This window comes from Trichechus manatus, unplaced genomic scaffold, assembly GCF_000243295.1.
Source record: "Trichechus manatus latirostris isolate Lorelei unplaced genomic scaffold, TriManLat1.0 scaffold00106, whole genome shotgun sequence".
Lineage (NCBI taxonomy): Eukaryota > Metazoa > Chordata > Mammalia > Sirenia > Trichechidae > Trichechus > Trichechus manatus.
The window spans coordinates 660,172-676,240 of record NW_004444042.1 but is presented as its reverse complement, the minus strand read 5'-3'; the positions used below and the strand labels follow the sequence as shown (position 1 = coordinate 676,240).

At 54.6% G+C, this 16,069-nt stretch overlaps 1 protein-coding gene across 1 annotated transcript in view; it reads left to right on the top strand.

The window, feature by feature from the left end:
• The first annotated feature begins 2,774 nt into the window (after positions 1-2,774).
• The window catches only part of ZMIZ1 (zinc finger MIZ-type containing 1), a 188,287-nt gene continuing 174,992 nt past the window's right edge, over positions 2,775-16,069 (top strand). The window contains exon 1 of the mRNA XM_004383162.2: positions 2,775-2,911. Within this exon, the coding sequence (XP_004383219.2) occupies positions 2,790-2,911 (122 nt within the window). The 5' untranslated portion in view covers positions 2,775-2,789. The remainder of the gene's footprint in view (positions 2,912-16,069) is intronic.

The window sequence follows — 16,069 nt, the reverse complement described above, 5'->3', positions numbered from 1 at the left end:
CCGGCCCTTAGCCTCTGCTGCTGTGCCAGCCTCGCAGGGATGGAAAGCTCTCTCAGCCCCTTCCAGAGTGGTAGCAACCAAAAGTAGCTGAAGACACGCACCGGCGCCAGTGCCAGGCTGCCTGGCTTCATATCCTTTCCTAGCTGTGTGGCCTTGGGCAGGTTGCTTAACCTCTCTGTGTCTGTTTCCTTTTCGGTTAAAATGTGTCTAGTACCTACCTCATAGGGTCGTGGTGAGATTAAATAAATTAATTCATGTAAAGTACTTAGCATGGTACCAGGTAAAAGTTTGTTCATGTTAGGTGTCGTTAGTATCAGTTTTGTCACAATTTTTATGATTAGAGGTGAATTTAGCAGGAATTTCATGAAGCTTAAACACCTGGGTCTCTCTCCTGCAGGGCCTGGTGAGGACTGGGATTTGCTGGGAGCCATGGAGTGTTTTAGGCAGGGAGGAGCAGCATATTGCAGCCAGGGAGTTTCTATGTAAGCATTTCTAGTAAATTGTTTAAAAGGGGCATCATTAGAAGGGGATCTGGATCCCTAGGGTCTGCGAATCTGTTGTGATTTCTTTTCTCATTCTGAATATGCTCTTCCCTTCCTGATTTTGTATTTGTAACTATATATATGTGTGTGTGTGTGTGTATACACACACACACACATATATATATACACATACGTACATACATATATATATATATGTCCCTCTGGGCAGGCACGGGGCAGTTGAGGCCATGGGAAACAAGGTGGTGAGTTGGAACTGTTGCCCCTGAGGCCATCGGGGGTGGCTGGCTGTGTGCCAAGCCCCAAGTTTAGTGCTGGGTGGGGACACAGGATGGAACCACAGACTCACTCACACCTGGAAGGGTGAGGAGTAGGCAGAGGAAGGCGGTCTTGGACCCTGTTGCAGCTGCACCTCAGAGGTGTCAAGAGAATCCAGAGGGTCATGAGAACTGGGCACTGAGGAGGGTCTCCTGGAGGAGGGGGCCTTGGCGGGGAGGCCCCGGGTTGGGAGCCGTGGCCTTGGCGCCTCCACCAGCAGCAGGGCCTCTCAGCCAGGCTCTGACAGGGACATTTATAACTCACAGCTGTGCGGTCCTGGGCCCAACTGACTGTGGTAAACCGATCTGGCTTCAGGAAGTCGAGTCCCGAGGCCACTCCCCACCCGACCCCCACACTCTCCTTCACCTCCTGACACCCACATCCTGTTCTCAGAGGGAGGGGTGGGCAGCCATGGCACAGGAACAGAGGCCCAGCCAGGGTCCCCAGTCTGAGAGCCAAGCAGGAGAGAGCAGAGAGAGACCATGGCCTCCACCATTGTCAGGGTCTGCCCCTCAAGGCACACACAGGGAGGCCGAGGCCTAGGGAGAGCCAGAGCTGACCCAGGAGCCCACTGGATCCGAGGACCACGAGCTCAGGCTGTGGAACTTAGGGGTGTGTTCTGCATTTCCACATTTAACTGGAGAGAGGATTATTCTTCCAGCCCCTGCTGACCAACTCCAGCCTGAGGGGGCGTGGCCTGATGGCAAGGGGCTGAGGTGAGCCAGAGGCCTCAGAGAATGCTGGGAAGAGACACCATCTTGGACACTGGGCCTCCGCGGGGGCTGCAGCCTCCATTAGGGACACCACACCAAGTTCCTCGCGAGGGCTTATACCCACTGCCTAGATTCTCACAGCAAAAAAGTTTGAGGAGAAGAAGGTCTTGTCCCAGTGCTGGAAAGAGAGGACAGTACTGAAAGATTCCAGTACAGCTTGATTGGACCCCTCACCTCCCCTGGCCTGATTTGCTAACCGATTCTTGGGCTAATGATGAGGCTTTGGCCCTGTCAGCCAACCATTCCTTCCCATGCCTTGCTTTGGTAAACAATAGTGAGTTTGCCAAAGCTTGGCCCGCAGAACTCTGGTAATTTGTGGCAAGACTCTAGAATTAGATAGCACCCAAGAGAACATATATTTTTGTTTCATTAGTTATATATTTATTAAGGTGTATTGGAAATATAGAACTAGCATATCAAATCCATTATTTCGTGGAAATGATTGCTTTGGCCAAGGCCAGATTTATTGAAGCTAAAAAAAAAAAAGTGAATTGAAGTAAAGATAAATGTTAATTAAATCATCCCACAGGTAGTACTCAGCTCAAACCAAGAATCAGGAAGGGCAGAGAAAGCCTGAAGTTTGGAGAACAGCTCTGTTTCTGGGCCCCCTGCCTAGATTGTAAGCAATGCCTCCAAAGGGAAGGGAAAGGGCCAGACTAGAGGAGAGGCAGCGGGGAGGGAGCTGGTTTCCCAAGGAGGTGCGTGCACAAATAACACGGCTGGAGCCGGCCAGAGGTCTGGTGAGCGATTCATAATGAGGAAAGAATTCAGGCAGGGGTCAGAGTGTGACTTTGGAAGTGGCTGCCGGCCGCGGTGTGAGATAATTCCCCGAAGCACAGAGAGCAGAACCCTGAAGGGCTTTGTGCAGCAGCTAAAAATACCAACAGCGTCTCCCTGTCACCCTGCCTAGGGAGGCGATGGCTTTCTGCTTTTCTCACCAAGAAGGAAAAGACAACAACACAGAGCCCCCCAAACCCCAGAAGAAACAAAACTTAGATGTTCAAAAAAAGAAAGAAAGAAAATCCACTAGGAGGAGTTTCTTGGAGTGTGGTGAGCTGGAAGGACACAGCTGGCTCTGATAAATCAGGCATCCCAGGCGTGCTTAAGTGGCCCAGGCGGCCACAGAGATTAGCCCGGTGGCTGGGGACAGGGGTGGGAGGGAGATGGACTTCTGTCTGCATCCCTGGCTCCTCAAGTCATGCCCATCTGTCTCCCTGTGTGCCCAGACAGAGGAGGAGACCCGTTGGCGTCAGACCAATGCTGTGAGGGGTGTGCGGAGAGGGAGCCACCGTCCATCCCTGAGCTGCCAGACCCAGAAAGGTAACGCCAGACCCCTGGGGCCCTGATGTCCAGGCCATGTGGCCACCTTCACCCAGAACTTGGGCAGGGGTGGGGTGGACAGCTGGGTAGTGATGGGGCTGGGCCAGAGCCCTTTCTTCCAGGCTTTCTGGACCTGTCTGCAGAGTTACTCTGTAACTCCTGTGTGGTATCCATAAACCCATTGCCATCAAGTCAATTCCAACTCATGGCGACCCCATGTTACAGAGTAGAACTACTCCATAGGGTTTTCTTGGCTGTAATCTTTATGGAAGCAGTTCACCAGGGCTTTCTTCCATAGCACCTCTGGGTGGGTTTGAACCGCCAGCACTTTGGTTAACAGTTAAACGCAAACCACTTGTGCCAACCAGGGACCTTGTGGTGCCTATACTGGACACAAAATGCTTCTGGGCTTCAGTTTGTCCATCTCTAAAATGGGTGCTGGGTTCAGGTCCCCTATTTGCTCCAGTTCTCGAGGATTCTGTGGATCAGTTGGATCTGAGTATTATTTAAAGTTGAGTTGTCTTAGCAGCCTTGGAGTGGAGCCAAGGGCCCCAGCCCTTGTGGGTGTAGCACTGGCATCACAATGTCAACAGGGCCTGGACGGGGCTTGAGAAGAGACGGTTTTCTGACGCAGACCCAGTTGGAGACAGTCTGCTAGAGGTGTGGCTGTGGTCTCCCTGTGACAGCATTCGAAACTCCAAAGCGTTCTCCCTGGCAGTCCTGGGCAAGAATAATTATCTGCATTTTCAGACAATGAGACCAAGGCACAGAGAGTAATGGGCCTGCTGGGGATCACACAGCAAGCTCTGACCACACCAGAGCAGCCCAGCTTTATCCGATTTGCCCTGTTGCTTCTCCACTTTTACTACTGCTTAAAAAAAAAAGTTTGAAAGCCGCAGCACTGGTCTGATCTATCTTCCCCAGAGAAATCCTGCTGTTTGGACCAAGCTACCTACCAGCCACTCTTTGTTGTGTGTTGATAGTGGGCCTTGTCCTGTGCATGTCACTAGGGACAGTCTTGCCATGACAGGTTTCACCTGTGTGTTCTTCCCTCCTGTGGCAGCCTGTCTGGTTGGGTAGAGGTGAGGTTTCTGGATGCCACAGCTGAGAGTGTCTGTATCAGATGCAGGGTAACCAAGTGCTGGAGTCCACCAGATAGCCTGAAGGGGTTCTAGGAAGAGGTTGTTTAGATCATTGCAGCTGCAGCAGTCAGGGAGGGCCTTCTGGAGGAGCCAAGACTTGAGCCAGGTCTTAAAAAATGAGTGAGGATTTGGAGAAACAATTGGGAGATCCAGGGGCCATTCACTAGTGTCCTAAAGAGCGTCTACTTTTCCATCTATCTGTTCATTCATCTACCCAACCATCCTACTACTCACCCACTGACAGCGCACCTATCCATCTGTCCACCCATTTGACCATCATGCATTTACTCATCCACCCTTCCAGCCATTCACCTACCCACTCACCCATCAATCCATCTACACATTTATCTATTTACCTATATACCCATCCACCTGTCATACATCCTGTCACCCATCCACCCATCCATCCACCCATCCATCCACCCATCCATCCATCCATCCACCCATCCATCCACCTATTGATCCACCCACTAATATACCTGTTCATATACTCATCACCCATCCATCCTCCCACCCACGGATGCACCCGTCTATCTATCCATCCTCCCATCCAACCATTCTTCCATTTACTCATTAGTTCATTCATCAAATACTCGTTGATTCTTACACTAGGCCAGGCCTACACTCTTGTAGTTGTTGGGTGCCATTGAGTTAATTTTGACTCATAGTGACCCCATATGACAGAGTAGAAAGAATTTCCCCATAGGATTTTCTAGGCTGTAATCTTTATGGGAGCAAATCACCAGGTCTTTCTCCTGTGGCGGTACTGGGTGGGGTGTTCAAACTGCCAACCTTTCAGTTAACAGTGCAGTGCTTAACTGTTGTGCCACCAGGGCTCCTTAGGACTGACTAAGGACTGGGTTTTGAAGATGGAGCTGACCAAGCCCGGCCCTGAAAGGGCTCGGTCTGTAACGAAGTCAGATACATCATCCCAGAGCCACAGGGCAGTGCCCAAGGCATGTGTGGTGTCTGACTGTGCAGGGGAGGGGAGGAGGGGCTGTGTGTGGGTTGTGCAGGTAGGCATTCAGGGAAGGCTTTCCAGAGGAAGTGGCATTGCTCCTTTTTTCATTTCCCAAATGCTTAAAGTTTTGGCGATACAGCAGTGAATGAAGCAGACAAAACTTCCTGCCCTCTTGGTGCTAATATTCTCAATAGGACACTTAGACAATAAATACCTAGTAAGTGAATATATAGTATGTCAGGTGATGCTAAGTGTTAAGAAGAGAAATTAAGCCAGGTAAAGGAACGGAAGCTATAGGGTAGGGTAAGGTGTTCATTGACAAGGGGCCGTCAAGGAAGGCCTCTGACAAGGTGACATTTGAATAGAGACCTGAATGCAATGAGGGAGTGAGCCTGATATAAGGCTCCCCCCTTCCAGGCAAGGGGAACAGCAAGCACAATGGCCGCGAGGGAGGAACGCGCTTGGCACGTTCAAGGCAGTAGCAGGGAAGCCGGGTAGCTGGAATGAAGCGAGGGGTAGGAGATGAAATCAGAGAGATTCTAGGAACCAGCTTAAGTCGACAACAGGAGATGGTTGGGAGGCTATCCTACGTGTCCAGGGGAGACAAGATGGCAGCTTGGATGAGGGTGGTAGCAGTGGAAAAGGTGAGAAGTGATTCAAAATACATTTCAGAGACAGCGCAGACAGACTGCTGGTAGATTAAAGGTAGGGTATGAGAGCAGCGGGTCCCTGGGTGGCATAAATGGTTAAGCGCTTGCCTACTAGCCGAAACATTGGTAGTTCAAAGCACCTTGGAAGTCAGGCCTGGGTCTGCTTCCAAAAAGTCTTGAAAACCAAATGGGCCTTGAAAACCCTATGGACCAGTTCTCCTCTGCACACATGGGGTCGCCATGAGTCAGAATCGACTCGACAGCAACTAACAACAACAGAGCAGCAGAGGGTAGCCAAGGAAAAAAGACCTTGAGTTTGGGACAGGAGCCACAGGTAGAACAGAGGTGGTTGTTTGCTTAGCTGGCCTGACCACAGAGGAGAAAGTTTGGGGGGTGGGGAGGGGTGGGCTGAGCAAAGCCCAGGAGTTGTTTTAGACATGGTAAGTTAGAGATGCCTTTGAGCCATCCAAGTGGAAAGGTTGAGTAGGCAGTTGGATAGATGAGTCTGGAAGGCAGAGTGAGGTCCTGACTGGAGATATAAATTTGGGAGTTGTTGCGTATAGATTGTGTTGAAAGTCACAAGGCTGGATGAGATCACCTCGGGAGTGATGGAGATAGAGAGGATCAGAAGCCTGAGGCTGAGTCACAGGGCACCCAGCCCTGAGAGGTAGGGATGATGGGGGGCGGGGGTGTCAGACCATGAGGCGCAGCCAGGGGGATAGGAGGAGAACGGAGAGAGCAGGCTATTAATGGACAAGGAAGATCTTGTTGGGTAAAGTGGGGAAAGGGCACTCCAGGCAGAGGGAACAGCATGCATAGTAGCTCAGAGGCCTCAAGATATGGGCCATATTTAGACAGGTGCTGGGAAGGGAGGATCAGAACAACCCCAGACACACATGGCTGTCAATGAGCCATGTCCACGCCTGTCCCTCCCTGTCACCCTGGCCAGCTCTCCCTGGCCCCAGCTGACCTGTTTGCCCTGATGTTTGTGAGGTTTTCATTTTCTTTTAGAAACTTCTAGGTCTCCTGGCCTCCCAGCTCCCCTCTGGGGCCCATGAGCCCTCCCCCTTGCCTGGAACACTTGTCTGAAAATATAGGGCTTTAGGTGGCAGCTCGTGTGCTGCCCCCAGGGGCCTGAAAGGGCAAAGCAGGCCCCTCCCCACACGCCAGCCCTGGGGAGACTGAGGGCAGTCACTGGTCTCTGAGTCCTGGAGCAAACATTATGTGGGGGAAGGACACCTGACAGCTTCCTCTTGAGTCCCTGAGTGACAACCTAAAAACTTCCTGGACAGGTAGTGTCAGAGCTGCCTGCTCTTCAGTTAGAGCAGGGGTGCTCTCTGCCTTTAGCCAGGAGCCTGTGTGTGCGTGTGTGTGTGTGTGTGTGTGTGTGTGTGTGTGTGTGTCTTTTTGTTGGAGGGGAGGGTATGCGGTGTGTGTGGTGTGGAGGGGAGGATATTGGGGGGGTGTGGTGTGGTGTAGTGTGGTGTGGGGGAGGGTATGAGGTGTGTGTGTGGTGTGGGGGGAGAGTATGAGGTGTGTGTGTGGTATGGTGTGGGGGAGGGTATGAGGTGTGTGTGGTGTGGGGGGAGAGTATGAGGTGTGTGTGTGGTGTGGTGTGTGGGGGGAGTGTATGGGGTATGTGTGTGTGTGGTGTGGTGTGTGGGGGAGGGTATGGGGTGTGTGTGTGTGGTGTGTATGTGGTATGGTGTGTGGGGGAGGGTATGGGGTGTGTGTGGTGTGGGGGGAGGGTATGGGGTGTGGTGTGTGGTGTAGTGTGGGGGGAGGGTATGGGGTGTATATGTGTGTGTTGTGTAGGGGGAGGGTATGAGGTGCATGTGTGGTATGGTATGGGGGGAGGGTATGGGGTGTGTGGGTGGTGTGGTGGTGGGGGAGGGCATGGGGTATGTGTGTGTGGTGTGGTGTAGGGGGGAGGGTATGGGGGGGTGTGGTGGAGGCGAGGGTATGGGGGGTGTGTGTGTGGTGTGGTGTGGAGGGGAGGGTATGGTGTGTGTGTGGGGAGGGTATGGGGTGTATGTGTGGGGCGTGGTGTGGGGTGTAGGGTGTATGTGTGGTATATGTAGGGGGAGGGCATGGTGTGTGGCGTTGTGTCTATGGTGATGTGTGGTGTGTGTCTGCGTGTAGTGTGGGGTGTATGTGTGGTATGTGTCTCTGGTGTGTGTGTGTGTGTGGTGTGTGTATGGTGATGTGTGGCGTGTGTGTCTGTGTGGTATGGTCTCTGTATGGTGTGTGTCTGTGTGTGTGGTGTGAGATGGGTGTGCTATGTGTCTGTATGGTGTGTGTCTGTGTGTGTGGTGTGAGATGGGTGTGCTGTGTGTCTGTATGGTGTGTGTCTCTGTGTGGTATGAGGTGGGTGTAGTATGTGTCTCTGTCTGTGTGTGGTATGGATGTCCACCTGCATGTGTGTGTTGTTGCTTACTTGACCTCTTCCCTCCCTCTCCCCTGTCTTTCTCTCTTGGCCTCTACCGCAAACATTGCAATGTCTCTCTGGGCCAGGACGCGGGCTGGAGTGGAATTCTGAGAACAGGTGTAGCCCCTTGTCTCTCAGGAGCTTGCAGCCTACTCCCTCGCTCACTCAGCTCCTGGGCACACCCTTATGGTGGTCAAGAGCCTGAGCTCGGCACCCGAGAAGCCCAGGTTGAAATTCTGGCTCTGCCACCCACCAGCGGTCTGACTGGGAGCTGCAGCCACCCTGTTATGGCAGGATGTGGAAGGAACACCCCCAAAGACTCTGGGAAACCTGGAGTCTCCACACTGCTCCCCCTCTTCTATCTGAGGTTTGGCCAAGGTCCCCCGCTCCTCCCTCAAGAACAGAGATCCTGGGTCATCTCCCACCCTCTCCCCCTTCAGGGCCCAGCTCCAGCCCCACCTCCTCCAGGAAGTTTTCCCTGACCACTCTGACGTCAGCCAGCATCTGCCGAGCACCTGCACCTGAGCTAACCCAAGCCCAGGGCATGGGTGGGGTGCACAGAGACAACAAAGGGGGGGCTCTCCACTCTTCTAGACCTTGCCGTCCAGCTGGGGTGGTAGGGGACACGCAAGAGAACGAGCAGTTTCCAGTGTAACAGTGAGCCTGCAGACGTCCAGTGGAGCGAATGGCCACTGCCTGGCCAGGGAGGCTGCCGTGAGGAGGCTGCCCCACCCGAGTTCCGGGCTATGCAGGTGTTGCACAGGGTGTGCAGGCTGGACAGGCCATAGAGGACAGCGTGCATTCCAGGCGAAGGGAGCCGCAGGAGCAAAGTCCAGCATGTCTGTGGCACCAGGCCTCAGCAAGGCCCAAGAGACACCTCCCATGCTGAGAGTCAGGTGGAGCCTGGTTGGGGGCATGGTGATCCCCCACCTTCAGGAAAGAGACAGGGAGCAATGCCTCTCATGCTCCGTCCTCACCCGGGACTGGGAGAGTCATTGGAAGCCGCTCTGATGATGGGTGGCTCTGTGGTGGGTTGGTGGCAGGAGGCAGCGACCTAATGCTGCAGGTAATCTAATTATTGTGCCAGGCTGATCGGACGAGTAATCCTGGGCCTTTAGTCTCACTTTTCTTAAGCCTGCTCCCCGCCACCCGCCGCCATTCTCTCCCTAAATCCTTCTACTCTCTGGGTGATGTTGGGCAGGAATGGACTTATCTCCACTGAATAAATAAGAAACCAGGGCCATGATGCCACAGTTAGTAAGTGGCAGGGCAGGGCTTTGAACCCGGGTCCATCCATCTCCCAAGCCAAAGCTCTTAACCACTGCCCTCTGCTATTTCTAGGTCTCTCATAGAATTTTAAAACTCGGAGCACCTTCATATAAACTCCCTGTCCAACCTCTTCATTTTGTAGGTGAGGAAACTGAGGACCAGAGAAGGCAAGAGACTTGGCAAGGGTCGCACAGCAAGCTAAGGGCAGACCCTGCACCAGAGCCTGATCCAGCCCCCTTGGTCCCTGCCTGGCCCATTTGTGCCCACCCTTCAGCCTCCTTTAGCGGACGCTGGGATCCCACCCTGAGCACCCACTGCATTCAGGCTTCCAGCAGGCTCTGGCACTCCCTGCGGTGAAGGCACCAAGCTCCTCATCGGAAGGTTCCATTGTGCCTGTTGTTTAAATATAGATTACTAATGAAATGCCTTTTCATTGCCTTCCCAGTGAATAGTTTCCGTGTAAAGTTAATTTGCAGTGTTATGTAAATTCTGTTTAACTTCAATCAAGTTTCTAATTATGTTTTTACCGCAGTAATTCCCATTTGATTTGTCATCTCCTGTTAGGTATTTAATGTTCAGTGGGCGGGTTTACTTTCTGTCTGTCTCTGTTCCCCCCCACCCCCAAGGCCCTCTCCCTCCCTGACCTCCTGTTTGCCTTTCTGTCTTTTGCCTCCTCTTCTGCGTCCTCATGCTTCTCCCTGGCTCTGTGCGGAACTCCTTTCCTTACTCCATCTCCTTCCCTATACTCCTTCCTTCCTTTCTTCCTCTTGCCCAGCTGCTCCTTCTGCCTTTTCTATTCTCCACTTCTCTCTGTCTTTGTGCCTTCCCCTCTCCTCTCTCTCTCCCTCCTTCCACCCCTCCCTTGTTCCCCTCTCCTTCCTATCTTCTCTTTCTATTTCATCATCACCCCTCTTTGCTCTGTCTCTAGCACTTCCTCTATTTCTTGGTTCCTTGCATCTTTCTCCCCCTTCCTGCCCCCTGCCGCAGGTCTCTCTGCTGCCCTCTTTCTTTCTCCATCTTTGTTTGTATCCCAATCTCCTCCCCTTACCCAGTTCCTTCCCCTCCATCCCCCTCCTCCCTCCTCTGCCCTAGAAACCCTCACTCACTAGAGCAATGTGGAGGGAGAGCTTCCTTGAGGATGGTACCTGGGCAGAGGATGAGAGGTAGACTGACGTGTGAGCCGAGGCTCTGGGGGAGCTCTGTGCTCCGCCCCTGGGCAGGGCCTGCCCTCAGAAAACTTGCCAGGAGCAGTTGTGGCACAGCCCCGAATATTCTGGGGTGGGATAATGGCAAGAACCTAGACTCTAGGGTTAGACTAAACCAGTTGCCAACTCATGGTGACCCTATGTGTGTCAGAGTAGAAATGTGCTCCATAGGATTTTCAATGCTGAATTTTTTGGAAGTAGATCTCCAGGCCTTTCTGTATCAGTGCCTCTGGGTGGACTTGAACCTCCAAGCTTTCAGTTAGCAGCTGAGTGTATTAACCATTTGTACCACCCACGGGCTCCAGAGTTGGGACTATCTGGGTTCAAATCCTGACTCTACCCTTTAGTAACTGTGTGGCCTTCAGGTTAGTTAACATTTCTGTCTGCAGTTTCCTCATCTGTAAAAGGGAGTAACAATATTACCTACCTCCCAGAGTTGTGAGAATTAAATGAGATAAAATGCACGAAGGGCTTAGCAGAGTGCCTGACCGGAGTTCGCTTTAATTTGGAAGCTCTCATCCAAGCCTCAGGTCTCTTTGTGGCCTTCCTGAGGTGCTGCTATAGGGATTTCTATGCTACTGGGTCCTGGGGGCCAGGCCTGAAGCCAGGCAGGGTGGGAGCTGAGCCACTGACCACGCAGAGCTAACTGGCTGTGCCTGGGCAGCAGCAGAACAATAGCATACCCCCCAGCTGGCTTCAGCTCTACAGGTCAAGAAGTATGTCCTCCTTCTCCCTGAATGGGTGATCTCCAGGGCTCTGAGGACAGGTCTGCCACTCCAGGGAGTATTTGAAGATAGACATCCCCCCCACCACAGCTGGAAGGGCCCTCAAAGCACTGGCCCACAGACCTCCTTTACTTATGGAATGTTTCGTTCAAACAAATCCCATCTGGATCCTAAGCAGCAGAACAAACGCAGAGTGGCTCCGGCTAAGCTGGACTGAATACTCCCTCTTCCACCCCTTTACTGTCCCCTAGACAGCCCCCAGGCCATCCCATGGAGTCCAGCTGGAACATCACTGCTCCAAGTACAAAACCAGTTGCCATCGAGTCAATTCCAACTCCTGGTGATGCCATGTGTGTCAGAGTAGAACTGTGCTCCGTAGAATTTTCAGTGGCTGATGTTTTGGAAGTAGATCGCCAGGCCTTTCTTCTGAGGTACCTCTGGGTGGACTTGAACTGCCCACATTTGGTTAGCAGCCGAGTGTGTTAACTGTTTTCACAGCAACTCCGCTGCAAGTACAGCACATTGACAGATCTGCCATGGACCTGTCCAGCGGGCGTTTCTCCCTCCCAGCCCCAGCACTGGACTTGTGGGATTCTCCCTGCTGCCAGGTTTCCCAGCAGGCATCTGCCCTCTGTGTGGGAAGGGTAGAAGGAAAACACCAGACTGAGGCAGGGCTGGGGCTGGGCGAGTGTTCCTCCCTCTCCTCTTCCTCCCACTCCCCTCCTTCTTCCTCCCCACCCGCGTCAGAGCTTGGCTTCCCATCCTGCGTGTCCCAAGCTTGTCCAGGAAGCAGAACACAGTGTTTGGAGAAGGCATTCTTCTGGGTGAAGAAAGGCAGGACCCTCACTTGTCCTTTAGAGACAGAAACCTGAGCTGCCACCCCCGGCCCTGCTGGGCCACCTGACCACCTGACCCTCAGCACCCTGTGTGTGCGTGTGCTTATGCGTGTGTGTATGTGTGTGTCCCTGGTCGAGGAAACCTTAGCCATCACGTGGCTTGCTTCCCTGTTTGTCTAAGTAAGCAGTTCAGGCTGGCTGCAGCCAGGAGGCTGTGATCTGGAGCCAGTGGAGGGTGCCATCTTGGCAGTAGGCACTGGAGGTGAGGGACCCCAGAGCCAGGTCCTGGAGCCTGAGACCCCTGCATTGGCATTGGGAGACCTGGACCCAGGAATGGTCTGCTTCTGTCCCCTGCCCTCCCTGAATGCTCCCCTACCCCATCTGTCAAGAAAAAGGGTTGGGCTTGCTGATTGCAGAGAACCCTCTGAGCCCTGAAACAAGACAGTGGGGATCCTCTGAGCTGGAGGAGCTCACAAATACCAAGTCTTGGCTGAGAGAGGGACACATGTGGACCCACGTATCCTGGGGTGTGCACAGAGTGCTGGCTTCCCAGGCAGAGAGCCGGAGTCAGGCTTCCCATGGCGTCTGTCAAACCACTAAATAATTCACTGGACACGTATTAAGCACCTACTGTATGCCGGGACCTGAGCTAGGCAGGGAGTAGGGGTGGTCAACACACCGATCCTCTGGAACTGCTGTTGAACCCCCACGTCTGTTACACCTTTTGTCCCTGTTGGCTGGGCAGAATCACCCGTCATCTCAAAGAACCTGTGATCTTATTGGGAGAGGACCGTGTCCCGCCCCACTGTGATTCCAGGGCATGAGCCTCCAGTGTTGGGGGTAGGGGTCAGCAGGAGAGGTGAGAGAAGCTGCTGAGCCCCAAGTGGTGAGCCTGGGGCTGAGCGGCTGCTTCCAGCTGGGGAGAGGGTCTCCTTTCTCCAGAGAGGTGGGAGCTAGAGGCAGGGGCTGAGTAATGCTGGGCCCTGGATCCGGGGCCTCCCGAGCAGACGTGCACTAGGGACAGAGTGCTGAGGACCTGCGCCTCCTCCGAGCCCACCTGGGCAGCAGAGCCCCAGGGGAGATGGCAGCCCCGTAGTCACCCGGGGCTGGGCCTCACTCAGCATATACCAGGGTGGGCCCAGCCTGCATGGTGTGTCTTGGCCATAGAGGACACAGGACCCCTGAGGCCTGGAGAAGGAGGGAGGCTGCAGTGGCCAGTTTGGGACAGCCTTCTGAGAGCCCACCTGCGCTCAGATGTATGTGTTTGTTTCCTTTCCTCCCTACTTCATTCTGTGCTCTCCTTTGACAAACATATCCTGCAGCCAAGTCTGCCGGGCTGTGCTCAGTAAAAGATGCATCCCTTGCCTTTGAGATACTCACTGCCAAGCAGCCTTCAAGCAGCATCTCAAAGTGGCCCAAGGTCTCAGGCAAAGCTGAGGCCTAGGACAGAGGAAGCTATGGGTGGGCATCAGGATGCAGCTGACCCCACAGGCTGCCCTGGGTTCTGCAGGAACTTGGGCATCCTTTCTGGGGTGGGCTGATGCAGAGCCACCAGGTACCCGGTGTGCAGGGGCATAAGGAGCTGACATCAGGGCCACACAGGTCGTTGTCAGATCTTATCTCTCTGGTGTGTTCAACCTGGAAGGGGCCCAAGGGCTGTGAGCACAAGGCCACTGTGTTACAGCCAGAAACTCCTATCCCAAGAGGAGCCGTGGATGGGGCTGAGGCCCCGGGACAGCAAGTGGCTGGGCTGGTAACACCACCAGCCACCCTTCCACGCAGGGCTGAGTGTGGATTCTGGGCACAGGTGGTTATAAAACTGATAGGACAGAGTCCCAGAATGCTGATGTTATGGCCCAGTCTCTGGCTCTGCCTGGCCTGTGTGTCCCCCAGCCTCAGCTTGCATACCCCCAGGGTCAGGAGGTTTACTACTGCCCTTTCCCCTTATTAGTAATTCTTCCTGGTAACTTGCACCCTGGCCTCTGACTCGCAGACCCTTGAGGCCTGCTTCCTGTCTTTTACCCGCTTGCCTCAGGGCCATAGGCCTTCAGCCTCCTCTGAATGGGTCCCTCCCGGACTTCACTTCCTCCGGGCATAGCATCAAGCCAGGCCCACAGACAGTCATCAGGGCCCCGTTGGTTAAGGTCATGTGAGCAAGTTGTCAGTGTCCTGTGCGGGGCAGTCAGCCTGGAGTGTCTTATGTCAGCCCCTGACCAAACTGAGCCCACCTGCCTTCCCAGGGCCCAGGAGGGGCTCTGGGCTTGACTGACAGCCATCAAGGGGAGATCCACAGGCTGCCCACGGGAGGCAGAGGCCTGGATCCCGTTTCATCCCCAGCCCATGCTCTGGGCCCAGACTGGAGCCCCTGCCTTTCTCTCTGACCCTGAGCTATGGCAGGCTTCTGTTCATGGTGGGCCTGCGGGGCCAGCTGGGAGAGTTCTCCTCGCTCTCTGGCCTGTTTTTGTTCTAAGTTGCCAGTTTGCTGAGCAGCTTTGATAGAGGCGGGGCTACAACTGCCTCCCATAGCCTGTGTCCTGGGAAACCGTGAAAGGGCTGGGCGATGGCCTCTGTTCAGTCTCTCCCCCACTGGGTCAGGCCACCAACTTCTCCACTCCCACCCTGACCCCAGCCCTGTGGACAGGCGATCCCAGCTCCTGAGGCTGCAGGGAATGGGCGGGGTTCACCTGCGGGCCATGGTGGCCTGTGGCCTCAGGCCTACTCCCATCCCACCCACACTCCCCCTGGCCCTTTAAGAGCCTCCTGTGCAAAGCTGGGGGCGGGGTGAGGGGCCTCACTCTTGGTGCTGTGCCCTTGGTGTGACATCACCCTGCCCCAGTGTGGGGGCTGCCTTTTCCGGGCTAGAATGCCACACAGCTTGACCACCAGGAAGTGCTGCCTGGGACGGCTGACATCCATCTTGCTTCAGCTTCTGCCCTGGCCCTGGTCTCTTCTGTGTAGTTTCCTGGAAGTGACCCCTGCCTCTGCCCAGAGAAGGGGGAAGACAGTGATGGACCCCAGGGAGGCTGACACCTGCAGTTCAGCCTGGTGGGTGAGCCCCTGGGAAGGAGACCCCCCACCCCAGTACCTTTGTCGAGGCTTCTTCCTAGAAAACAAGTGGCTAGAGGTTTAGAGGTCAGAGGCTAAAGGTCACCAAGCAGGCCAGGGAAGCCTGCCCCCTCCTGGCCAAGAAAACTTTGGTGCTTCTGAGAGGCCTCCCCGGGCCCTCCCTCTTGCTGCCCTGGGCTGGGTGGGACCAGCAGGACAGGAAGCCAGGACGGCCTGGACCGGAGCCAGGGATGAGGCGAAACCCAACCCAGGCCCAGTCTCAGGGCCGCAACCACATAGGTCACCCGGCCTCAACGAGTGGCCACCCGCCCACCCACAGGAAGCCCTGCCCAGGCACCCCCTTTGTCTACCATAGTGTTTCCCGGGTTGGCACTTCCACGACTTCCCATGGGGGCCACTGCTGGGAATCTTGCCCTCCTGAGAAAGGAAGCTTGACCGCAGGCTTGTGGCTGCCCCTGCCTCTGACCTGCCCTGACCCTTCCCAGACCCCACGCCCTTCCCCCCATGCTGATGACTTACTTTCTCCTGGAGACAACCAGTGGCCTTTGGGAGACCCGGCAGGAGAAGCCCAGCATGGAGCTAGGCCTGGGAGCCCAGGGGCCAGGATTCTTGGTCCAGGCATCCACCAACGTGCTAGGTTCTCTTGGACAAGCTGCTCAACCACCCTGGGTCTCATCTGTACAGAGAAAGGGGAGAGGAAGCAGCTTTGCCTGGACACAAGCATCTGAGGGATGAGGGGTTGGGGTAGCCACTGCGCCATACTCCGCACCATCCCAGACACCTTCGTCTCCATCCCAGCCAGGGCACTTTGTCTCTTATGACCCCTAGGCAGAGAGAGAGACGCAGTGATGCCAGTGTCCCGGGGGTGGGGGTGGG